Source organism: Pongo abelii, chromosome 8 (assembly GCF_028885655.2).
Source record: "Pongo abelii isolate AG06213 chromosome 8, NHGRI_mPonAbe1-v2.0_pri, whole genome shotgun sequence".
NCBI lineage: Eukaryota > Metazoa > Chordata > Mammalia > Primates > Hominidae > Pongo > Pongo abelii.
This window is the reverse complement of record NC_071993.2, coordinates 100,097,497-100,122,767: the sequence shown is the minus strand read 5'-3', so window position 1 is coordinate 100,122,767 and position 25,271 is coordinate 100,097,497. Positions and strand designations below refer to the sequence as shown.

The following is a 25,271-nucleotide window of genomic DNA, read 5'->3' as shown; positions in this document are numbered from 1 at the left end:
GGGATGTCACTAGCAAGTAAGTGGCCAGAGTTTGCACATAGGTCCTTCCAACCCCAAAGCCCATGCTCCCCTCCCTATCATGTGACAGACGGCGAGCCACCGGGATGTTCCCAGCCAGGGTCCCAAAGTGGTTGTCCCTGGGCCACTCCACCTATCCTTGTCTACTCCCCACACCTCCCTCACCTTCCAAGTTCTAGTCTGGAATCTAGCCTTGGTCAGCAGAGATGAGAAAAACCACTCAGGTGACCCCAGCTTCTATTCTTGTGTCAAGCCAGAGATAGAAATTCACCTGAACCACATACCAAATGGGCCCCTAGGTCAGCTCATGATTCCCCAATCAGGCATTGTCACCAAAGCCACCAAATTCCATGAGAGGGAGCCAGGGGGAGTCGAGGAGAAAGTACCAATCCATTTTTACACTGAATTTCCAGGGCGAAACGACTCTCAGCCACAGTTATTTCCCTTAGAAGTTCAGTTTTGTCTTGACCATTTCTAAAGTCTGCTCAGAACTTGGCTAGTAGATGACCAAAGCCCTGGGCTTGTTAGCCTTGTGCATGTCCCCTCCCAGGAAGCAGAGCACAGAGAAAAGTGCAGGGCAGTGACTGAGAGTAAAGAGCATGGGTCAGTGATTCCACACTTACAGGACACAGCGTGGGTCAGGTACTATTCTAAGTACTCTTCACATAGAGTAATTCAACAATTTTACTATTACTCATGAAATAATGGGGGCATGGAAGGGTTAGCCAGGTAGTTCATTGTGGCAGCGCCAGGATTTGACCCAGGCAGTGTGGCTGACAGCTCACATTCTTAAGCACTGAGCTCCTTGCCTAGCACATGAGTAACTGAACTATTGTGAGTCCTCTGGGCTGTGTGGCAGAGAGAATCTGGACTGGTCCATCAGGGGAATTTTTCTCAAAGCTGCCCTTGTCTGGTCTTGAGAAATGAAACCTACCTTTGTGACCCCCAGTTCTTGCCCAAGGAGGAATTGTACATGCCCCCACTGGTGATCAAGGTCATTGACCACAGGCAGTTTGGGCGGAAGCCTGTCGTTGGCCAGTGCACCATTGAGCGTCTGGACCGATTTCGCTGTGACCCTTATGCAGGGAAAGAGGACATCGTCCCACAGCTCAAAGGTAACATGCAAGGCTGTGCATAAGTCTGGGGGCTTTTCATGCATGGCTCTGATTTACTTTTTACAAACCTACTTAAGGTAAGTCCTGGATTCATTGTCTACATTTTATGGATGAGCAAACTGTGTGAGTTGCGGTGGGTTATGTCACTTTCCTAAGGTTCTATCATTCGTAAGTGGCAGAGCTGGGCTGGAATCTCGGCCTTGTTTTAGGGGTGGGTGGCATGCTCGAGGGATTCCTCTCTGAAGTGTCCTGCTCCTGGGTGAATGTAAGACTTCTTTTGAGGAACTGTTAAGTGCTCATGAATGTTCCCTATTCACCTTTCAACAAGCAGCTAGCAAAGCAGGCAGAGCTGTTCCCACATCAGTGATGGGGATGAAGTCATTTCCTCTGCCTTTCACTGAATGGTTAGGAAGCACTCATTGACTGCCACGTGCTGTTCTAGATATCTGGGGACAGTGTGGACCAAGAAAGCCATGTTCCCCTCTCACAAAGCAAAAGTCCAGTTGGGAAGGCAAACGAGGAAGTGTGCAGTTGCAGTCCAGTGTGATAAATATCTTGATGGGGGAAATCAGGAAGCTCCCTGACCCCATGAACATTGAGAGAGGAGGAGATTTTATTTCAGATTGCTTTCCATCTGTTGGCCTACTTCATTATCACATATAATTAATATGTAAATGATAGAGCAGGGCATAATACTTACTTTAGATTTCCATAATAAATAATAGCTAGTGATACAGCATTTTGCAATTACCCATTCAATAGTTACTTGCTTTTAGCTTACCATGTACTAGGGACTGTGTTAGGGGCTGGGGGCTACATTGCATCAGTGCAAGAGATCCCAGGGCCCCTGGCCTCATAAATTAGACACCGTGGGAGGGCTGGAACAGCCTCATTCAGCTGATCCTTGGTGGCTTCAAGACTGAAGCAGATGTCTTCTATTTAAGCAGCTGTGTCACTAACTAGTTCTATTAAAACTTTCATAAGGGTTGGTATTGATTTTGCAGAGCCTCTGAAATTCATCTGCTGTGCAGGTCTGACTAAGCATCCTGGATCCCTGATTCAGAGAAGAGGAAAAAAATCCACAGTCACATTTAAGCAAAACTCTACATGTGCTTATCAAGAAATGTCCCATGTAAAACATTTTATGCTGAATTGACGGTGCCTAAAATAGCATTTTTGATAACAACAAGGATTGTTGTAATTGCAGGAATTGTTTCATTTGAGGTTACTAAATGGAGAGAAACCACTTTCCTGGCTTTTTTTTCTTACTATTTTCATGAGAGAAGGTTTTTTGGTCCAAATATGTGAAATCATCCGGAGGGTACAAATGCTACACGCTTTCTCTGGCCCCAGAATCACTTACGTGGACCTGTTGTGTCTATTGCTCAGGGGTGGGCTGGGTCCAAGGCAGACTGCCCCGGCTAGTGATTCTATGTAATCAATGTAGAGTGTGGTCAAGGCTTCAGAGAGCCCCAGAAAAGGAAAATCTGGTCCTTTCATAAAACCAGTGATAGGTTAAGAGTTGAAGAGGGCACTTGGATGGCCTCATGTTGGAAGCGCACAGAATAACTTTCTCCTCTTGTCCCTTGGGCGTTGTTTCCATGAAGAGGGTGAAGTGGAGAATTGATCCTCTAGGAAAGAACTTACGTTCAGTTGTGTTCCTGTGTCCCTGCCCTCTGGTTGTCTTGTTCTGTACTGTTGCAGTTGTCAGGATCTGCAGGGGAGCTTATCTTGGAAGTGTAGAGACTGCTTATAGATCTAGGGGTGCCACATGGATCTAAAACTACCTCACACAGTAACTGATATATCACAGATGCTCAGGAAATGTCAGTCTCCCCTCCTCCCCAGTATCCCCCTGATGGTTCCTCCAGGCTCTGGTGTGGTGGTTAAAACACAAGCTTTGGAGTCAGCCAAACCTAGGTTACTTACTCCCCAACTTACCACTAATTGTTTCACCTGAAGCAAGTGACTTGCTTGCTGTTAGCTTCTGTTTGTTTTAAAATTTTTAAAACAGGGATAATGGCACATATTCTACAGGATTATTGAGGTATTAAGTGAGGTCATATAAATAAAGTGTTCAGCTCAGTGCCCAGCACATGGTAGGTACCGAAAAAGGTTTATTGCCTCTCCTCCTCTATGTCCTGTATGTCAGTTGCCAGGGTGGTTAAACAGAAAGTTCTGTTGGCTTGGCAGAGTTTGTTCTGTCTAGGTTCTGGCCTCCTGTTAAATGTCTTCCTGTTTGATGCTTCTTCAATAAATGGGAGATGTACCTCTTATCCTACCCCCGCCCCAGGATGAGGCTTTGGTACCCCCCACCCCTTTAGCTGAATCAAATGTAGTAAGCCCAGGGACTACTCCTGAGTCCATGCTCTAACCCCCAAATCCTGAGTCACAGATATTCTGGGAATTGTACATAAAGTCAGGGCGTGTGTCTTCTCCCTCTGCATACGCTGTTGAGAATAAGGGCTGAATAAGCCACTGCAACCTCAGACCTGAAATATACAACAATCCACCCTGCTTTTCTTTTCATTTCCTTTCCCTTCTTTTTTTTTTTTTTTTTTTTAATTTAAGTTCTGGGATACATGTGCAGAACGTGCAGGTTTGTTACATAGGTATACACGTGCCATGTTTGTTTGCTGCACCCATTAGCCTGTCATCTACATTAGATATTTCTCCTTGCCCCGGCCTCTCACCCCTCCTTTCCCTTCTTTTTCTTATTTTTCTCTTGTTTATTTTCTGTTTCTTAGGAACAAATTTCAAGAAAAGAAGACTCCTTTAGATGTAGGCTCTCTGTATGTTCTCACTTATAAGTAGGAGCTAAGCTATGGGAATACAAAGGCATACAGAGTGGTACAATGGACATTGGAGACTCAGAAGGGGGAGGGGGATAAAAGACTGCATACTGGGCACAATGTACACTACTCAGGTGACAGGTGCACTACAGTCTCAGAATTCACCACCATATAATTCATCCATGTAACCAAAAACCTCTTGTACCCCAAAAGCTATTGAAATTTAAAAATGTCGGTTCCCCACTTACTCCTGTACCCTCTAAAGACATGTATTGACACAATTGTTTTTTGAGCACTTTCTGTATAGGCACTGGACTAATTGTCTAAAAACAGTAATGGATATATAATCCCCTAGAAAATGTCTAAAACCATGTTATGTTTGGGGAAACGTGACAGATTATTGGTTTATTTTCTACATTCAGGAGTTGTCCTCTCTATTCTGTAAGTCTCATCCAAGAATAAACTCTACCATCCACCCTATGGCTGTTAAACTTGAACTTGGAGTAGAATGTTCACCACTGTATTTCTCTAAGTATCTTAGATTAAGAAAGTATTTGTCTTGCAGCCTCCCTCCTGTCTGCCCCACCATGCCGGGACATCGTTATCGAAATGGAAGACACCAAACCATTACTGGCTTCTAAGGTAGGCTTCAGAGCTGATCACTGGATGCTGTCAGTTTTGTCTTCCAGATGTCTAAGCATTTGGTGAATTCAGTCAAACAACAATTTGTTACAATTATAATCATCAGCCAATCCATTTATTGAGGACTGAGTACAGACAAGAGTCTAAATCTTGCACTCATCAACAGTTATGATGACATTGTGTAGACTAGCAGTCTTCAACCCTCACTAATAAGTCACCCAGAATACTTAAAATAAAACCCATGCCCAGTCCCCACCTCCCAAGAGGGAGAGGGACCTAGACATCAGTATGTTTTTAAATCTTCTCGAATGATTTTAATATGCAGGCAGGTCTGAGAACCAGAGGTGTGGACAGTCTGAGAAAGATCATTTGCTAGAAAGCGAAGTCTGAGAAGCAAATTTATAGCATTGCAACATTCAGATCAGAGATAACATGCAACATGCCAGATTCTTCCCCCTACATAAAGCAGAAGTGTTTGATAAATTTCTAATGACCATATTTATCAGTGTATGGGACACCCAGGTTTTTATTTTCACTGTGGTTTTGAAGTGAAGAAATTGGTTGAAATATTCACTCAAGGCCCTATTTTAGAGCTAACTATTCCAACCACTGCTACACGAAGGAAAGGGGGAAAAAGCCTCAGCCCAGAAAAAAGAAAACACCAAATATCTCCCTGTTTCTCTTGGCGTTTATGATGAACATTCACAGCGTGTTTCAATGTGCAAACTAGCCCAAAAATGCACATGATTGCACTTTAATATGTTATGTCCATAAACAGTGCCTTAAAAAAAATCTACTTCCTTCCCACTGCATTAAACTCACTAACAACTGGACCATATAAAATATAGTCTCCACAGCCAGCACTGTGCAGCAGTGTGTTTGATTCTACTCTCTGTGAATCCTACACAGTCACAAACGACAATATCAAATTTCCAATCCCATAGGCCAAAACTACTGTGATCACTTTGTAAACCACCCCAAATATCCCTAATAAGATAGTAGTAGCCTTGGCAGAAGTTAATATACTTAAGATCTTTTCTGTAGATTTTTACAGCTGCTCTAGAAAAAGACAGTTTAAGATCTTGCTGTATAATCTGCCTCCAGGTTTGCCATCTCTCATCGTCAGTCAATTCTTATTACATGCCTTCAGTGTACTCGTAGCCCTAAGTACAACTGAGGAACAGGAGAAGAATAAAGTCAACAATCTATGCCAGTATTTTCATTCATTTCTTAACCATAGTTAAGAAATGCGACTATGTCACTGTAGCAACACTTTACGAAAGTTCAGTTTACATCATAGAATTAAACATTGCAACATAGCAGGATTGGGGATGGTAGTATCAGTCATTCCCACTGTATTGTAAATTGCTTTAATCAGCCTGCTCTCCTAACATCTAGTTGAGGTACACTGTGTTGATAAGAAAGGCTGGTTGAAATCTCTAAAAATCTGAGTCCACTTGTTCATCAAAGTAGACATCACACATCTGTACAAAGTCAAATAAACAAAGTTGCGCTTTGAAAGAGCCAATAACAAGCTTGCTGATGTCCTGTATTACATGTATATGTAATGTACATGTAATGCGCATGTATTACCACTTCCTCAATTCAGGCCTTGTAGCAGGGTAAATGGAGGGAATGCCTCAAAAATAACTATGCTGTTGCTGGGGGCTGGAGGCTGTGTCTTTGAGTGACAGTGTCACACTCCGGAAACTCATGGCATTACTCTGTGATGTCCATGGAAATTCTTAACAAATGGGCTGAGCACTATCACAAGAAAAGTGAGAAATAAGTCTTTGGGGAAAATTGGTCAAGTGCTAGCCAGATAACATGGACATGCGTACATGGCCATCTCAACAATTACCTTCCAATTCCAGTGCTTAAGCAGTATGTCAACAGCACTCAGCAAAATGGTTTCTCCAGCGACAGTGCATGTATGTATGATAAGCAAATGCATGAGGCTGCCTGGGACTGTGGGACCTTGGCCTAAAGACTTGAATTATTCTTACAACTCTTTCCATTAGTAGATTTTGGAGTGAAAAGTGATCTTTAAACAAACGTGATTGTTTTAAGTCTAGAAGAAGAATCTTCTGTGCCATTTAATGATTTGATTCCCATTGCAAGTTTATTATTAGATATAATAAAGCAAGTCACATCAGTTGCTTCCATTACCTTTCCACATGAACTAATGATCGTGTAGGCACGAATAAATTCTCCCATACTAATCCTAAAGTTTAAAATCAGCAACTTGTCTTAAATAATGCCTTTTAGGCCGGGCACGGTGGCTCACGCCTGTAATCCCAGCACTTTGGGAGGCTGAGGCAGGTGGATCACCTGAGGTCAGGAGTTCACGACCAGCCTGGCCAACATGGTGAAACCCCGTCTCTGCTAAAAATACAAAAAATTAGCCGGGCGTGGTGGCAGGCGCCTGTAATCCCAGCTACTCGGGAGGCTGAGGCAGGAGAATCGCTTGAACCTGGGAGGCGGAGGTTGCAGGGAGCCGAGATCCTGCCATTGCACTCTAGCCTGAGCAACAAGAGCAAAACTTAGTCTGAAAAAAAAAAAAAAAAAAAAAAAAAGCCTTTTAAATCATGGAACTATTATTTTCCTTGAAATGGTTTGAATTGTGAACAAACGGATTCTAAAAATCTGATTTCAGGAACCACTGAGAATGTAAGAGTACTTTGGAAATAAAATCACTCTCTCCAAAATCTCAATTCAGCTGTGATGATTTAACCCTTAATGTTGCTTTGGTATGAATCTAATAGAAAGAATTGATATATCTATCTGTCCCTCTGCCTCTCTTGGCAATTCCGTTGTGCTGAACAAAAATCAATCTGGAAAATACCAAGGGGCACCTACGGAAGCAGCTCCATGGCCTCTCACATGGCAGCCGGAGGAAGAGCCCTTTCAGATGAACATAAAGTTAGGATCGCAGAAAGGGGTCTAGGCAGCATGTCTTCAAACTGCTGCTGAGGACGAGCTTGGCTAATGCTCTAACAGATACCAGGACCACATTCAAGACCCCCTTCCCAGTTCTTCTCTCATCTCCTGGATGGGCCCTGAGATTGGGGTGGGTTCTCCATTAAAAAAATCACGTGAAAGGATTTGGCCAATGGGAAACTTGACATCCTCATAATACAGCAGTTTTGATGGATGAGTATTTATTTGGTGCTGTAACATAGGCATGGCGGGGGTGGGGGGTACCTGTATGGTAACATTGCAGTCAAACATATCTTGTGACAGGACAGTTTTTTGTGGGGGAGGAGAATTAGACCAAGTTTGGAGATATATTTTAGGAACTAAAAGGAACGTAAGGTCTGAGGTAGGAGATGCACGCCACCCCCCGCTCCTGTGTGAGCTGTGTGCTCCTGATTGGGAAATGTCTAACTCCATCAAAAACATGAGATGGTGGGCAGGGAAGGGGCTACTTCCAAGCCTTTCATTGTAATACTGTGCGTAACCTTTTGCATATTTTCAGAAAAGAAACCGGTAAGGTGGGTTCAGTTGTGGGCTCATCTTGACTTAGAAAATTTTAAATAATTTAACCCATTGAAATGTTGATAATATAAGACATGCATGAATAATACTTTTTCCTTCTTTCTCTTTAAACCTCATGTTCCTGGGGTCTCCATATCTATGTGACTTGTTATATGGTTCACCCTCTTCCTCACCTGACATGTGCACGAGCAGCTGACAGAAAAGGTAACTATGGTATACATTTTGCTACATTTAAGATTCATGTATTTTCTGCCCAGAATTTTTATGGGAATAATTTTTTTCTAAATCTAGAGGGGCCAGGCACAGTTTTTATTTTAACCTACCTTGGAAATAGTAACGCCAAAACAAAAACAAACAAACAAAAAAACACAGAATGTTACCTGCAATGGAGACTCTTGGGGGAAAGGAAGAAGGGACAAGAAAGGCTGCTACTACTTTTTTTTTTTTTTTTTTTTTTTTGGCTCACTCCTATAATCCCAGCACTTTGGGAGGCTGAAGCAGGCAGATCACTTGAGGCCAGGAGTTCAAGATCAGCCTGGCCAACATGCAAAACCCTGTCTCTACTAAAAATACAAACATTCACCGGCATGGTGGTGAGTGCTTGTAATCCCAGCTTTTCGTGAGGCTGAGGCATGAGAATCACTTGAACCTGGGAGGTGGAGGTTGCAATGCAATGAGCTGAGGTTGCACCACTGTACTCCAGCCTGGGCAACAGAGCGAGACTCTATGTCAAAATTTAAAAAAAGAACTAAATCCATGGGTAGGTTGCTGACCCATAAAGGGTAAGTAATTCTGTGTAAGTATGTGTAACACACATGCATTCACACACACACACAGACACACACAAATAAGATGCATATAATGTAATATATAATATAACATGAATAAGAAGTAGCCTTTCAAGGCCGGGAGTGGTGGCTCACGCCTGTAATCCCAGCACTTTGGGAGGCTGAGGTGGGCGGATCACGAGGTCAGGAGTTCGAGACCAGCCTGGCCAATATGGTGAAACCCCATCTCTACTAAAAATACAAAAAGTAGCCTCGCATGGTGGCACATGCCTGTAGTCCCAGCTACTCGGGAGGCTGAGGCAGGAGAATCGCTTGAACCCAGAAGGCAGAAGTTGCAGTGAGCTGAGATCATGTCACTGCACTCCAGCCTGGGCAACAGAGCGAGACTCCGTCTCAAAAAAAAAAAAAAAAGTGGTAGCAGCCTTTCTTGTCCCTTCTTCCTTTCCCCAAGAGTCTCTATTGCAGGTGACATTCTGTGTTTTTTTGTTTGTTTGTTTTTGTTTTGGCGTTACTATTTCCAAGGTAGGTTAAAATAAGCAATGGGTGGGTCTGATAAGAATCTATTCTTGTTATAAATCTGAGTGGGAGGCCTTCTATAGTTTGACAGTATTCCACAAGTGACTCTGACATGCTGTCCCTTCTGCCCAACCAAGAACCACCCATCAAAACCAGAGATTCCCAACACTGTCTACACATTGGACTCTCCTAGGGAACTTCTGAAAGCTTATTGGATGCCCTGGTCTCACCCCAGACTGATTACATCGGAATCTCCTAGGATAGGTTGGGAGCCCTGGTCTAAGTGAACCATGATGCCTCCCACCTTTCATTTTACGTTTTATAATTTTCAAAACTCTTTCTCCTAAAGATCCCATATGATTTCCAGAACAACTTTTGGAGGTACATGGAGGCAGGTAGATGAAGGCAGCATGTGAATGCTTTGTCCATTGTGTTATTATTCCATTCAGTGGATGAAGAAATTGATGCTCAGAGATGTTAAACAATTTGCCCAAGCCAGTACAGCTTGTAACATAAGGGTATGGCTTATAACATAAAGGAAGGAACTTGAATTAAAACCAGTTTTTCCAATTCTTAGCTAGTGAGTATTGTATTACAAGGCATTACTGGTTAAAAGGGCTAAGAAAATGAGATAGTAGAAAACATATATTGGAAGTTTTCTTTAAATTTATATGTATATGTAAATATGAAGTCAACAGAATAAAAATGTAAAAACCAACAAATTAATAGATTGTGTCTAAAGAACATAAGAACATTATCTAGTATGACTGTGGGCATTAAAGCAAACACATTTCATTGGCCAAGAATGGCCATTTCACCTCTAGCTTCTGAGTAGAAGAATCGTGAATGCTTTGTCTATTGTGCATGTAAACAAAAGTCATATATAATCTCACCTATAACAGGGTCAGAAGAACCTATTTCTTCTTAACTATTACATATGCATTTTCCCGCATAGATTGAAAATCCAGGACATCACTAAAGATTTTTCCATTTTGACATGTCTTTAGGAGGAAGAAATCGTGGACTGGTGGAGTAAATTTTATGCTTCCTCAGGAGAACATGAAAAATGCGGACAGTATATTCAGAAAGGCTATTCCAAGCTCAAGGTACCTGGATCTATGCTGCTGTGGGTGGAGAATCGACATCCTTTAAAACTGGCCACAGGCAGAGCTAAGAGGATGACTAAAAGGTCCCTTGGGTGGGTGCTAATGAGCAGGGGCCAGGAAAACCTCTGTCCTCCCAGAGAGCCCTCTTGCACGAGTTTCAACTTTGCCAAGATTCCAGGGACTTGAGGACAGCTATTGAGTTATGGTTACGTGACTGCCACGTTGGGGCTTGGAGGCATCTGGCAGACTGTTGGGAATGGGCTGGCACCACACTAATTAGGCCACGATGATCCAGTTTGACTCAGGGAAACCCAGAAGTCATAGTGCTCTTTGCAGAATGACACAAGATGTCAACATGCTTCATTGTGTACTTTGAACAGGGATTGGTTTCATGAGCTGAAAAGTTGAATCTGTCACATGTATGCAGCGTAAAATCACAGCCATGAGAACGTGTATACAGGAGGAAGACAAGCGACTGAGCTAGGCACGGCTGACTAGCTCTGAGCTTTCTGTTCATGTTTTGAATTTTCTAATTCTTCATTCAATTTTCAGCCTGTAGTGTACTCAAGTAGAAGCAGTGCTAAAGTTTTCAGAACAATGTATATGAGAAAAAAAACTTTAGAATGAGAAATATCTGGTCATTGAAATAATTTTCCCCATCAAAGCAAAAAAAAAAACCCCACACCTTTTCATGTTATTGTCATAACCTCTCAGGGTAGCTTAAGAAGTACTAGCATATAAAGGACCATTAATTCAGAAAAATGATCCAATGGGGCTGAAGGATCAGCCTCACACTCCATCCTCCCTCACTCCCTCTTCCCTTCCTGCCTGCCTGCCTTCTTTTACTCCTGCCTGCCTGTCTTCCTACCTTTCTTTCCTTCCTTCCTTCCTTTCCCTCCCTTCCTTTCTTCTCTTTCCTTCCTTTCTTTCCTTCTTCCTTCCTTCCTTCTTTACTTCCTACCTTCCCTCCCTCCTTCCTCCCTCCTTCCTGCCTCCCTTCCTTCCCTCCGTTCTTCCTTTTCTTCTGCCTTTCTTCCCTCCTTCTCCTCCTTCCTCCTCTTCCCTTCTTGCTTTTTAAATTGAGAAATATTTTACATACGATAAAGTGATCCATTCAACAAGTTGTGATTATTGTACATACCCTATGTGAACCACCACCCAAAACAAGACAGAGAACATTCCCATTCCCACAGAAAACTTTCCCGTGTCCCTTTCCAGTCAATTTTCCACTATCCTCATCCCTCCTAGGAGCAACTGATTGGATTTCTCTCACCACAAACTGATTTTGCCTGATTTTACACTTGCTCTAAGTGGACTTGTATGATTTATGTTTTGTGTGTCTGGCCTCTTATCCCCACGTTGTAGTTTTGAGACTCATCATGTGGTTGTGTGTATTCATAGTTTTTCCCTTGTCATTGCTGAGTAGTATTCCATTGTGTGGATATGCCACAAGTTATTTTTCCATTCTCCTGATAATGAAGCTGCTGTGAACATTCTTCTACCATGTGTACGTGTTTTCACTTCTCATCAGTAAATGCCTAGGAATGCAATCTCTGGATCATAGAATAGGTGGCTACTTAACTCCATAAGAAACTACCAGACATTTTCCAAAGTGGTTGTATCCGTCTACACTCCTGCCATCGATTTGGGAGTTCCGGTTGCCCCATCCACAACCTCATGCCCACTTGATACTGTCAGCCCTTTTGATTTTAGACCTTACCTGCATTTTAATGAGAAATTAAGACTCTGTTGGTGGTTTTCAGATATATAATTGCGAACTAGAAAATGTAGCAGAATTTGAGGGCCTGACAGACTTCTCAGATACATTCAAGTTGTACCGAGGCAAGTCGGATGAAAATGAAGATCCTTCTGTGGTTGGAGAATTTAAGGTGAGTAAGATGTGTGTGTTGGTCGTGTTTAAAATCCACCTTCATTTTCTATATAGGCCTAGGATAAAGGACAACCAGGGTCTAGGGAGGGGCACATCCTGCCGCCTCTGAGGGATGCTGGAAGGTGCCAGAAAGGAAAAGGGGGAGGGGGAGTCAGAGCACTCCGAGCCATCTTCGCATCTCTTCCTGCCTCCCTGCTCATGCCAAGCAGCCTTGAATCCTAAGATGCAGTCTCTCCAAGATCTAGTTCCTCTCCTCATCCTACTGCCCCTACCATGCTTTCAGCAGGATCATCGTGACAACTTCTCACTTGACAGTCCTCGTCACCTTTCTCGTCACACTTCTCTCCATGCAACCAAATCTGATCTTCTCTCTGGACTACTGAAAGGCTTTGCTTGGGTTTCCACAGTCAAGTCGCAACTCCTTCCAAAGGCAGAGCCAGTCTTTCCCAAGCTACATGGTCCCCTGCCTCCCTCCGCCTCACACACTCCACCCTCCACCCTCCTGCCCGGGATTGCCTCACCTAAACCCCAGACACACCTTGTCCTCTCAACAGGTTGGAGGCTTGGGACAGGCTCTTCTTCCTTCCCTGGATGCCCTTTCTACCCCCTTTGTGGTCTGACGAAGTCCTACTCATTCTTTTAAGCGCCAGCTCAGATGTCACTCTCTTTGTCAAGTGTTCCCTGATTGCTTTGGGCAGCGTGACTCACTCCTGCTCTGGGCTCCCACAGGTCTGGGTTCACGCCTCCATGAAAGCATCTTATACATGGAAAGTATCTGCTGTTATAATTGCCCCTCCCTGCAACCACGCTTGGCAAAGTCATGGCAGATGTTCTGCTGCTGCTTTATAATCCTTTGACATTGCTAAGGGATGAGAGGATGATGCCCGATACGTGGTCTCAAATCCTTCTCAGTACAGCCTCCCACCAAGCAATCACACATGGCACAAGAGCCAACCCTACCAAACATCGCTGTGCCAGACGGGAGTCCTTGAGTTCTTTTGTGGGTCCCTAGTACCTGGCACATAGTAGGTACTTATTCCATGCTGCTTGACTGAATAGAGACCGCTGAAACTAAGACCTGTATGTTCTGAATCCAGCTTCAGTGCTTTCTCCTGGTTTTAAGGCAAATTATGTGGCCTCTCCAGCAGGTCTTGTTGGCTTGCTCCTTCAAAATACAATTTTTGTGCCGTTACTATATGCCTAGTCCTGTGTTAGGCCCTGGAGATAGGGTGATGAACAAGGCCTAATGCTCCCCTCACCCGTCTCTAGAAGCTCACAGTCTAATGAAGGATCTAGAGAATAAATAGATTATCTCAATGCAGACGCCAGTGCTGCGCCAGGGGTGAGTGTGGGGTTGGATGAGGGCACCCAGAGGACATACCCATCCCAGGAGCAGTCAGGGAGTTTTCCTGGAGGAAGTGACACCTTTCAGCTGAGATTTGAAAGATAAACAGGAGTTTGCCTGGGAGTGGGAGATGGAGTACAGAGGTGCTACAGGAAAAGGAGAATCACTTTTGGTATTTCGTTGGGTTTAAAATGTAATTATTGTTATTCCTATCTTCAAAGAATGTGCAGGATTTCACTCTTTCTCACCACCACCTCCTCCATCACACTGGCCCATGTTCTCCTCTTGACTCCCAGTTTCTGCTCTGCCCTCTCTTCTCCCCTGTGAGCTCTCAAATAATGACTTGAGAATCATTTCACTTTCCCTACTGGAAATATGCATAGTGCAATATACATTATTTCTTTCACAAAAGGCAGCCTTCCATCCCACAATCCCACACCCCTGGCGGAGGAGGGGACTTCCCAGGATCCCTCTGCCTGGGCCACCCAGGGCCCTGTGAGTCCTTCTGTCTCTCTCTCTTAGGGCTCCTTTCGGATCTACCCTCTGCCAGATGACCCCAGTGTGCCAGCCCCTCCCAGACAGTTTCGGGAATTACCTGACAGCGTCCCACAGGAATGCACGGTTAGGATTTACATTGTTCGAGGCTTAGAGCTCCAGCCCCAGGACAACAATGGCCTGGTAAGAGTTTGGGTGTGGGGCCTTCTCCTGTAGCAAGATAATTACAGTCATCAGCCACAATAATTGTCATGTTCTTTCTTTCTGGGCGTCTGTTATCTCACTAGGGGAAAGATACTCTATCAAAACAATGTATTCAGGAGGATTGTCCCCATGGGGATTTATCTAAGAACTTGCAGGGGCTTAAGGTCCCCTGGTTCATCCTTCTCATTTTACAGGTGTGAGCCAGGACTCCCCCCGCCTCCCGCCACCACCCCTGCACCCACACAACTGGCTGCATGCCACTCAAAGGAGAGCATTGCTCCCTCGTCTTAGGCACGGGGTGCCATGGCGGCCACCTTGTCATCAGCTGGGAGTGGGTATGGAGGCGAGCTGAGTCTGTCCCTGAACTTGACTTCACCTTGCGCCCTACAATGATGTAACATCGCGTCTATTTTGTCCCACAGTGTGACCCTTACATAAAAATAACACTGGGCAAAAAAGTCATTGAAGACCGAGATCACTACATTCCCAACACTCTCAACCCAGTCTTTGGCAGGTAATATACTTCTTTATTTTTTTCTGGCCTTCATTTCTCCACGGAACGTGAATGAAGACTCTAATGTGTGTCCAACCCTGTCCTAGGCTCTGAAACTGTGATTGTGAACTAGATAAACATTCTAGACAGGGGAGCAGGTAATAAATAGATAAACCCAAAATAAAAGAACTTCACGGAAGTGAAGAAGCTTGGTTCTGATAGCTTGCAGGGTAGACAGACAGCATTAGTACTAGTGTTATAGGAGCACAGGCCAGTTGGAGTTTTTCCGGGGACCCCCCTCCCACCTGGCTGTCTGCAGAGCTGTTTATATAAAACATCTCAAAAAAATCTCGCAACTCTGAGGTGCTGTTATTATTTTATTTTTTTTTAAGACAGTCTTGCTGTCACCCATGCTGAAGTGCAGTGGCGCGATCTCGGCTTACTGCAACCTCTGCCTCCTGGGTTCAAGCAATTCTCCTGCCTCAGCCTCCCAAGTAGCTGGGAATACAGGCGTGGGCCACCACACCCAGCTAATTTTTGTATTTTTAGTGAAGAAAGGGTTTCGCCATGTTGGCCAGGCTGGTCTCGAACTCCTAACCTCAAGTGATCCTCCCGCCTCGGCCTCCCAAGGTGCTGGGATTACAGGTGTGTGCCACCGTGCCCAGCCTATCATTCCTATTTTATAGCAGAGGAAACTGAGGCACAAAGAGACTCAGTTTTTGTTTTTTTTTTAGACAGAGTCTCGCTCTATCACCCAGACTGGAGTGCAATGGCGCGATCTGGCTCACTGCAAGCTCCGAATGGCTGGTTCACGCCATTCTCCTGCCTCATCCTCCCGAGTAGCTGGGACTACAGGTGACTGCCACCATGCCCGGCTAATTTTTTTGTATTTTTAGTAGAGACGGGGTTTCACCATGTTCGCCAGGATGGTCTCGATCTCCTGACCTTGTGATCTGCCCTCCTCGGCCTCCCAAAGTGCTGGGATTACAGGTGTGAGCCACCGCGCCTGGCCGAGACTCAGTGTTTAATGTACTTAGCTGTTAAGAGAAGAGTGAGGGCCAGGCATGATGGCTCACACCTGTAATCCCAGCACCTAGGGAGGCCGAGGTGGGTGGATCACAAAGTTAGGAGTTCGAGACCAGCCTGGCCAACCTGGTGAAACCCCATCTCTACAAAATAACAAAAATTAGTTAGGCATGGTGGCATGTACCTGTAATCCCAGCTACTCAGGAGGCTGAGGCTGGAGAATTACTTGAACCTGGGAGGTGGAGGTTGCAGTGAGCTGAGATTGTGCCATTGCACTCCAGCCTGGGTGACAGAGCAAGACTCTGTCTCCAAAAAAAAAAAAAAAGAACGAGAATTTGAACTCAGACCATCTGACCCCAGTGTCTGTGTGGCACGCCACGGTTTGATTTCCATCTCCACGTCAAACTTATTAGCTGCTCAGGGCAGGGATTACCAACCCGACTGTACAGGTGCAGAAAACAGGGCTCCCAGACCTCTATTAATAGGGTGGGGTAAATGATAGAGCTGAGATTTAGCTAGAAATTCTGCTGACTCCAAGTCCCATGCTTTTCCAACCGCCTTGGTGATGTTTCACATTTGTGGCAAAGCCATCACCTGTAGAAAAGTGTTCTCTGTCTCAGACATTTGTGAAAATGATGTTTTGTTCTCAGAACCTTGCTGAGTGAGAGAATACTGTGTTCTTGTTTGCTGTGTGGCATATATTTTTATTTCTGGCTTTATTATCTTGCCCATACGCTTCTTTCCTTCTCGAGTTTGTTGGTTTGTAGCCTTGCGTATTCTTTCTCTGTCATGTGTCACACACACATACCTGCGCACACCTGCCCCCACCCCCTCCCCGCGTGCCGCACACCCGAGGCCCTGCGCCCGCACACCCGCCCCCGCCCCCTCCCCGCGTGCCGCACACCCGAGGCCGTGCGTCCGGGCCAGGGAATAGAAGTAATCCTCTGGCACCGCAATATGATCGTTTTCCTTTTCTTCCACTGATCCAGCCCTGAGGTCTAGACAGGAAAAGGCACGCAGGGCAGGAAGGAGGGCTCCTGTGAGGGAGACAGGGAAGCAGGGAAAGCCAGCTTTGAAGGGAGAAAGGCAACCCTGTCTGAATTGCTCGTCTCAGAGGAGCCAGGCACGAGCTTAATTAAGTGGCAGGAAAAGTCTTGCTCGGAGGCACCCTGGAAGGAAATGGTGCTGTAGGCTCTGCTCGGCCAATCGCTGTCTGGCGGATGGGCAGACTTCCCCTCATCCAGCAGGGTGGAGCCAAGGAGTCGCCCCCAGATGGCTCCGGTCCATGGCCTCAGTCTTAGGGGGTAGCTTTCTTCTCCGCAGAGACTCTTGGGGACTCTGGAACAGGAATTCAGGAAGGAGCAACCTTTCCTATGTGCGTGGCCGTTACTCAGAGTCCTATCCATCACGGCAGATCACCTTCAAAAGAATATTGGTGTCTTCCACAGGATATTAATTGATGTTCCAAGAAAAAAAATATATTCCTTAGTAAAACCAAGACACTTGGGTTTAAAAAGGTTATAATTGCAGGACTTCTCAGAACCTTTAGTTTGTCCAGAAGAACTGCAAAAGAAGTGGTTCTCAACCTTATTTGACCAAAGAATTCTTTGGTCTCTCAGAGACCACATATGATTTGTTTCTTGGAATTTGGGATTGGAAATGTGATGTTTGGGGGCACATGTGGGTAAGGTGCTTCATGTGTCATGACTCAAGCACCTTTTCTCACATCCGTTTTCTGCTCAAATGGATCAACATTCCTGGCTCTTTGGGCAGGAACCAGTCCACACACCAGAGTGCAAGAAGAAGGGGAGGAGGCAGAAAGGAGGCCTCTCACAGCTTCTCCTTCAACAGAACATATTGAGCACCTTCTCCGGGACCGTCCCTCTGTGGACAGTGCAGATACAGAGCCCAAAGCCCGCCCTCTAGCACACATCGCCCACCCACCACAGAAGCACTGTCTGACTCTTTCTCTTCATCTCAGGAGTGTTTGCATTTTCATGTGGGTTCTATAGAAAAGCCTTAAAGAACTGGAGCCAAGGTCGGACCCAGTGGGTCTGGGAGGAGAGGGGAGCTTTCAGGGCACCCTGCATATCACACCCTATGGTGAATCACACTCACTCCCCTCCCCTGTGCTTCTGTGGGGTGAGTCAAAGATGTTCCATGGGGCAGTGGTCTTTATTGAGGCAGAAGAGGGAACCTAGGAGGGGCACAGGTAGGGGGGCTGTAAGTCAGGATACTTGTGCCTTACTCATCTCTGAGCTGGGTGGAGGTGCTCCGGTGAACAGCTAATGGGCATGTGATGATAAAGTTAATCATATAATACATCATTATTATTATACTGGCATTGGGGCAATGCACTCATGTCAAATGCTCTCTAAATATTTCTTCACTTGACCCTTATAGCGACACTGATGGGAGGTGTTATTATCACCACTTTATAGATGAGAAAACTTAGCACAGAGAAGTTAAGTAACTGGTCTAGAGTCCCACAGCTGGTAAGCAGCAGAGGTAGGATTTGAACCTAGGCATTTAAAGCCCACAGTTTTCCCTGAGCAAGCATATGTTCTCTTCTTGTTCTTATTTCTAATATGTACTATTTATCAAGCCACCCATCACCACCCACCCTGGTTATCCTACTCAGATGTCCTCCAGCAGCCATACCACACACAGCCTGGGAATTCTGTGCACAGAGCCCCAGTTTTTGTGAGGTACTCAGATGGATCATGGAGATTCTGACCTTGCATTTGTTTATTTAGGATGTACGAACTGAGCTGCTACTTACCTCAAGAAAAAGACCTGAAAATTTCTGTCTATGATTATGACACCTTTACCCGGGATGAAAAAGTAGGAGAAACAATTATTGATCTGGAAAACCGATTCCTTTCCCGCTTTGGATCCCACTGCGGCATACCAGAGGAGTACTGTGTGTAAGTTGCTTTAACTGTACAAGAGGCACTTTGCTGCCTCTGACATTGGCACCTGGGGAGGCCTAGGCCCTCTACCTTAGTGCCTTCCTTCACTGAGCCACCGCTCCTGTCACTCAGTTAGGTATAGATTTCAATTGCAGGAGTATTCTAGGGGATCTCCGGGCCACCTCACGGCCCCCATTCATATGACAGTGTGTGTAAAATGGTGGCAGCTGGAGCAGTGCTGTGCGCTTGGGGAATGGCACAGTTAGCAGCCCAGAGACCATTTCCCTTGCTCCCCCTCATCGAGCCCCTCCTGGATGTCAAGGACTGAGGGCTGGTAACGTTTGATAGCAGGGATTCCCTGCCCTTGGGAAATAGGGATTCTCTGTGCCCTGTACTTAATTTTGTGACTCCCTCTTCCCCTGCCTGCTATACAGTGTCTTTCCACAGTATCTGATAAGACATAGCTTGCAATTTCTAGTTTATGAGTTTGCCTATTATGACTAGAGTGATCTCAACTCCTCACTTTTACAGAGGACGAAACTGAGGGCTAAATAATATTAAATAAATAAATACATTTGTTTCGCTGAGGCCAAAATAGCATATGGGTTTTTAGGACTCTGAAATAGATTTCTAGGCCAAAGTCAGAGTATAGCACAGATTTCCTGCACCCACTGTATGGGAGCACCTAAGAGTTACATGAGCATGTGTGTGTGAATCTGAGAAGAATCTGCAGGCTCCTCCGTAACTCCGAGCTATGTGATGCTATTCACAGTTCTGGAGTCAATACCTGGCGAGATCAACTGAGACCAACACAGCTGCTTCAAAATGTCGCCAGATTCAAAGGCTTCCCACAACCCATCCTTTCCGAAGATGGGAGTAGAATCAGATATGGAGGACGAGACTACAGTTTGGATGAATTTGGTGAGCACCTAGCTGTAGATTGTAAACTGGTACAAAGTATAGTAACCCATATATATTTCTGGGTTTGGGGGAGTGAATAGACAGAGCCAGTACCCTAATTATACCACATGAGACTCTGTGCATGTGACACTAACAACAGCCACGTCAGAGTTCTGCTGTCTTGTCAAGTGTCAAAGTGGACACATTTTCTTGTCTGTCTTATGTTTCACTTGCCCTTTTTAGATTATAGCCATTAGAGCTTTACACAAAATACTAGTAATGAACTAATTTCCATGTAACGCATAATTAGCTCAAAAATGCCCAGAGGGTAGTGCAGGAATTTCCCTTCCAGGTTTATCCCACCATTTGTTCCATCCCTTCTCCCAGAAGCTTCAGGGATGCTGTGGTTGGCTTGAAGAGCCTGCTACGTTCCCATTTGGCTCATGTTCAAGCTTGGGGTCTTGCTCTTTCCCAAGCAGCAATTTATAATCCGACCCGTCCTGACGCATCAACAGCTAGCCACACTATGACAAAGACTGCAGTAAGCATCATAGAGCATGCGAACTGTGCTTCCATATTTTGCATAGGGGAGGGTTACCCAGAGGGGGCAGTGGCGAGGGCATGGGATATCCAGGGGGAGCTGGACAAAGGTGCACAGGAAGAAAAGTGCTTTCTGCTCCTCAGCTTGATTCATGACATTGTAAAAAACTATGTTTTGAGGCCAGGTGCAGTGGCTCACACCTGTAATCTCAGCACTTTGGGAGGCCGAGGCAGGTGGATCATTTGAGGTCAGGAGTTCAAGACCAGCCTGACCAACATGGTGAAAGCCCATCTCTACTAAAAATACAAGAAAAAAAAGAGCCGGGTGTGGTGGCATGCACCTGTAATCCCAGCTACTCAGGAGGCTGAAGCATGAGAATCGCTTGAACCAGGAGGTGGAGGTTTCAGTGAGCCAAGATTGTGCCTCTGTACTCCAGCCTGGGTGACAGAGTGAGACCCTGTCTCAAAAAACAAACAAAAAAACCTATGTTTTGTCTTTCCATTTTAAAGAGGACTTGGTATCAGGGATGATTAGATGTTTAAGAAATGTTGATTTTGCTGCTAACATGTGAACTTGCAAACAGGATTGGAAATAAATTGGGAAGCATCATGGTCTAATGGTTAAGGGTATCCTCAAACAATCAAACAACTCCCCCATCATGGGGATTGTTCCAGTTACTATTGATATATAACAGATCACCCCAAACTTAGTAACTGAAAACAACCATTTCGTTTTCCTCACAGTTTTGCGGGGTCAGGAATTCAGGACGGGCTCAGGTGAACAGTTCTGGCAGAGGCTGGCCATTAGCTTGTGCCGCAAGAATATATACAGAATGCTCCCATTTACCCGATATGGAGTTCTGGTCCCTTTGCTATTGGCAGTCCACAAGTTAGGTTTGAGCCTGAGTGGCTCATCTCCTGTGGTTGCAGTCAGATGTTGGCTGAGGCTGCAGTCATCTGAAAGCCCTGCTCGGGGGAACGGTCAGGTGGCCCACACACGCAGCTGGCAGTTGTGTTGGCTCTCGGCTGGGGCTGATGACCAGAGCACCTACACAGGCCTTTCCAGCTGGGCAGACTGCAGACTCAGGCTCCTTACATGTGGATGGTGTCCCCCAGAGTGAGGGTCCCCAGAAAACCAGGCAGGAGTTGTGTGGCCTTTTGTGTCTAAGCCTTGGAGTCACACAGCATCTTTTCTCCATACTCCAGTGTTTGACTACGTCTCCAGATTCAAAGGGAAATGACACAGACCCCACCTCTTCATGGGAGAAGTGTCAAGAGAATCTAAGGCCTATGTTTTTAGAATACCACAGTGATGGCCGGATATGGTGGCTCACGCCTGTAATCCCAGCACTTTGGGAGGCCGAGGCGGGCAGATCGCTTGAGCCCAGGAGTTCGACACCAGCCTGACCAACATAGTGAAACCCCGTCTCTAATAAAAATACAAAAATTAGCTGCGTGTGGTGGCGCGTGCCTGTGATCCCAGCTACTCGGGAGGCTGAGGCACGAGAGTCGCTTGAACCCAGGAGGCGGAGGTTGCAGTGAGCCGAGATCACGCCATTGCACTCCAGCCTGGATGACAGAGCGAGACTGTCTCAAAATACAAACAAACAAAAAACCCAGAATACCAGTGATGCTAGCTGCTGTAAAAATTGAACCTCCAAATTTCCGTGTTCTAAACCAAAAAAAGTTTATTTCTCATTGACTCTAAGTAGGTATTCCTCCAGGTGGGTAGCTGTCTTCCAAACAGTGCTCCAGGGACCCAGGTCCCTGCCGTCTTCTAGCTCTGCAGTTCTTAAGTGCAGGAGTCTGAGGCTGCTATTCCTTTTTGCAGCCAGAAGAAAAAGGCACATAGAGACTCCTACCCAGGAGGGATTTATGGGCCAGGTCCGGAGGAGATACACATGTCACTTCTACCCATGTTACCCTCTGGCTGAACTTGGTCATGTGGCCTCCTCTAACTGCAAGGGAGGCTGAGAAACAGGCAGGCCATGAGCTCGTGCCACAGAAGCAAACACATAACACTCCCACTTACCCGTTCTGGTGTCCTGGTCCCTTTACTATTGGCAGTCCACAAGTTAGGTTTGAGCCTGGGTGGGGCAGGGCTCTTGGTCAGAAGTTCTTTCTGTCAACTCTTCCTTCACAAGTCAAAGTTTGCATGTTGGCACTGCCTGTCCATTTTGGCAAAGTCTGGGACGAAGTGCTGGAAGCAGCTCCAGGCAATCTGGCTGAACTATTCCCAAATACTCATTCCTGCTTCAATGCCGCTTTCCATTGCAGAAGCCAACAAGATCCTGCACCAGCACCTCGGGGCCCCTGAAGAGCGGCTTGCTCTTCACATCCTCAGGACTCAGGGGCTGGTCCCTGAGCACGTGGAAACAAGGACTTTGCACAGCACTTTCCAGCCCAACATTTCCCAGGTAAAGGGCCTTCCCTCCCTTGAAGACCATTATCCCTGCCCCAAATGCAATGGCAGTAGTTGACATGTTTGCCCCTTTTATCTTCTTTGAATACTTTTAGATGCACAGAAATAGAAATGAGACTCAAATTAGCATCATATCAAACGGGAATTTTTTGTAAGAATTTTCAGGTAACTCTCTAAATCTAGATAGGAGATTGGCCATGACTCAGAACAAACCAGAACCAGGGTCTCTCTGTGTCTCATCTGTTTCTCTGATTCTAGTCTATTTCATCTGCCCTCTTGCTGTGATCACCTTCCTATGAGTCCAGATATTACAGAGAGTCCTTGAGTGCTTGTGTATTGTAATGCAGCCCCACCTACTTCTAAATGCATAGGGATTTGTTGCCCAAACTTGGCTCCTTTGCCCACCATGGGACCACTCAGCTCCAGCGAGGTGGGCAGGGTCTGGGAAAGTGATTGAGCTCAGCCCAGTTCAGGAGGTGCCATCTGAGACTACAGTATCAGGGAGGCAAGGACCATGTGGATAGCAATGGGGGCATTCCACTCCCAGAAGATGGAAAGCAGTTTCCACAGAAGCAAAGCAAGACATGGCCACTGACAAAATAATCTATGTGGAAGCTTGTTATAATGAAGATGTCTAGGCCATGTCTGCAGAGATTTGGATCCAGTAGGTCTAGGGTGGGTCCAGGAATCTGAATTTTAACAAGTACCTGAAGAGGTTCTGAACACTTTAAGAAATATTAACCTAGGCTGGGCGCGGTGGCTCATGCCTATAATCCCAACACTTTGGGAGGTCGAGGTGGGTGGATCACGAAGTCAGGAGTTTGAGACCAGCCTGGCCAAGATGGTGAAACCCTGTCTCTACTAAAACTACAAAAATTAGCTGGGTGCGGTGGTGGGCGCCTGTAACCCCAGCTACTCGGGAGGCTGAGGCAGGAGAATAGCTGGAACCAGGGAGGCGGAGGTTGCAGTGAGTCGTGATCGCGCCACTGCACTCTAGCCTGGGTGACAGAGCCAGACTCTGTCTCACAGAAAAAAGAAAAAAATATTAATCTAATGGATGCAAATATTGTTGTCCCTGACAGCAAAACTATGGACACACTGATTGCAAAAGGGTTGGCCTGGGCTTTCTAGGTTGTTTTGTCACTTCCTTCTTGCTTTTATTTTGTTCTACATTTCCATTTCTTCCTTTTCTTACTCTCCTTTCACCAAAGAACTTATTCCTCCTTCTTTCTCTCCTCTCACCCCTTAGCCGTATGAGCAGTTTCAAGAAATGACAGAGTGAGGAAGATTTCTCCCTGGGAATCCATAAACCCCCATCACTTTTGCCTCCAGCATTAGCCACAGACTGTGGCTGGGTTTGGGGAGACACTGGACGCCTGATATTCTGTAGAGTGCTTGATGAATTGTAGAGCCCTGAGCCCTAGAGATTAGTTGGAGGAGAGTCAGGATCATAGTAAAATACATCCCTTTTCAAGAGTTCCACTTAATGTATTTTGATCACAATGCATTAGGAAGCCAATCTAGTGGTTTCCTTGGCAACTTTCTTGAAGATCAGTTTGTTTTTGTCTGAAGACAGAGTCTACAGAACATTCAAAAACAGTTTGAAGAATATAAATTGGTTTGTAGGGTTGATATAGTTTTTTCATGGCATTCCTGACCTGTCTGGAAGAACATTCGAGTCAGATGGATGGACCAAGTCTGTGGCAGTCAAAGAGCTGAGCAGGACCTCAGCAAGAGGGAGCACAAATGTCAGTCCAGGCTTTCACCTCCCCTTCCTGCTAGCCACTTACCTGGTGGTGGGCACCAATGAACCAATGGCCAGGAATCCTTACCTTTTGGGAACTGTAATGTTATCATTGTTTGAGCTCCTCTTTTGAAAATGCCATGTTGTTTTTCTTTTACAAACTTAAATACCATTTTCACTAATGGCATTCATTACTTTGATTTTATATTTTGAGGTAAGTAGAGAAACCCTTGGGTATGGCAAAACGGGGATTGGTGTCGGGTGGGCAATGTGATGGATAGAATGACAGCCTGAAAACTGCTAAAGGTGAAGGACCCAATTTTAAGTCATTGTAAGAGGGGGGATGTGCGCGTATGTGTGTGTGTGCGTGCGCGCGCATGCCTGCATGTGGGATGGGTGTTTATGCTGGGGTTGGGTTAGTGATGGGAAGTCCGCAGTTTTATTAACCAGGTGAGACCCAGACTATGATACAGGTGGGCATGTGCAGCCATCAGAGACCCCTGGGTGAGAATGGAAAGTGGGTGGCCTAAATGACATTGTACATACAAGATTAACCTTGGTTTGCTCTCTTCCACTTCTTACCTTCCATGTGGACTAATAAATTAAAGGGACCAAAGAAATAGTTTCATCTAAGAAATATGAAAGAAAATTGTGACTTCTGCTACCCATCATATAACTTCAGTCCTCTTTTCATTTTCAAATGGTTTAGGGAAAACTTCAGATGTGGGTGGATGTTTTCCCCAAGAGTTTGGGGCCACCAGGTCCTCCTTTCAACATCACACCCCGGAAAGCCAAGAAGTAAGTCATCTTGAGACCCTGATACA

The 25,271-nt window shown here is 45.5% G+C and overlaps 1 protein-coding gene across 2 annotated transcripts in view; it reads left to right on the top strand.

Moving 5' to 3' along the window:
• Window positions 1–25,271, top strand: part of MYOF (myoferlin) — a 174,783-nt gene that overhangs the window by 132,060 nt on the left and 17,452 nt on the right. The window contains exons 37-48 of one of the 2 annotated variants that reach the window (XM_063727667.1): window positions 968–1,133; window positions 4,491–4,567; window positions 6,442–6,498; window positions 8,258–8,269; window positions 10,377–10,475; window positions 12,239–12,364; window positions 14,234–14,389; window positions 14,833–14,924; window positions 18,686–18,856; window positions 19,614–19,762; window positions 22,559–22,698; window positions 25,157–25,245. In XM_063727667.1, the coding sequence (XP_063583737.1) occupies window positions 968–1,133; window positions 4,491–4,567; window positions 6,442–6,498; window positions 8,258–8,269; window positions 10,377–10,475; window positions 12,239–12,364; window positions 14,234–14,389; window positions 14,833–14,924; window positions 18,686–18,856; window positions 19,614–19,762; window positions 22,559–22,698; window positions 25,157–25,245 (1,334 nt within the window). The remainder of the gene's footprint in view (window positions 1–967; window positions 1,134–4,490; window positions 4,568–6,441; window positions 6,499–8,257; window positions 8,270–10,376; window positions 10,476–12,238; window positions 12,365–14,233; window positions 14,390–14,832; window positions 14,925–18,685; window positions 18,857–19,613; window positions 19,763–22,558; window positions 22,699–25,156; window positions 25,246–25,271) is intronic. The other variant, XM_024253372.3, reaches the window with a different exon arrangement.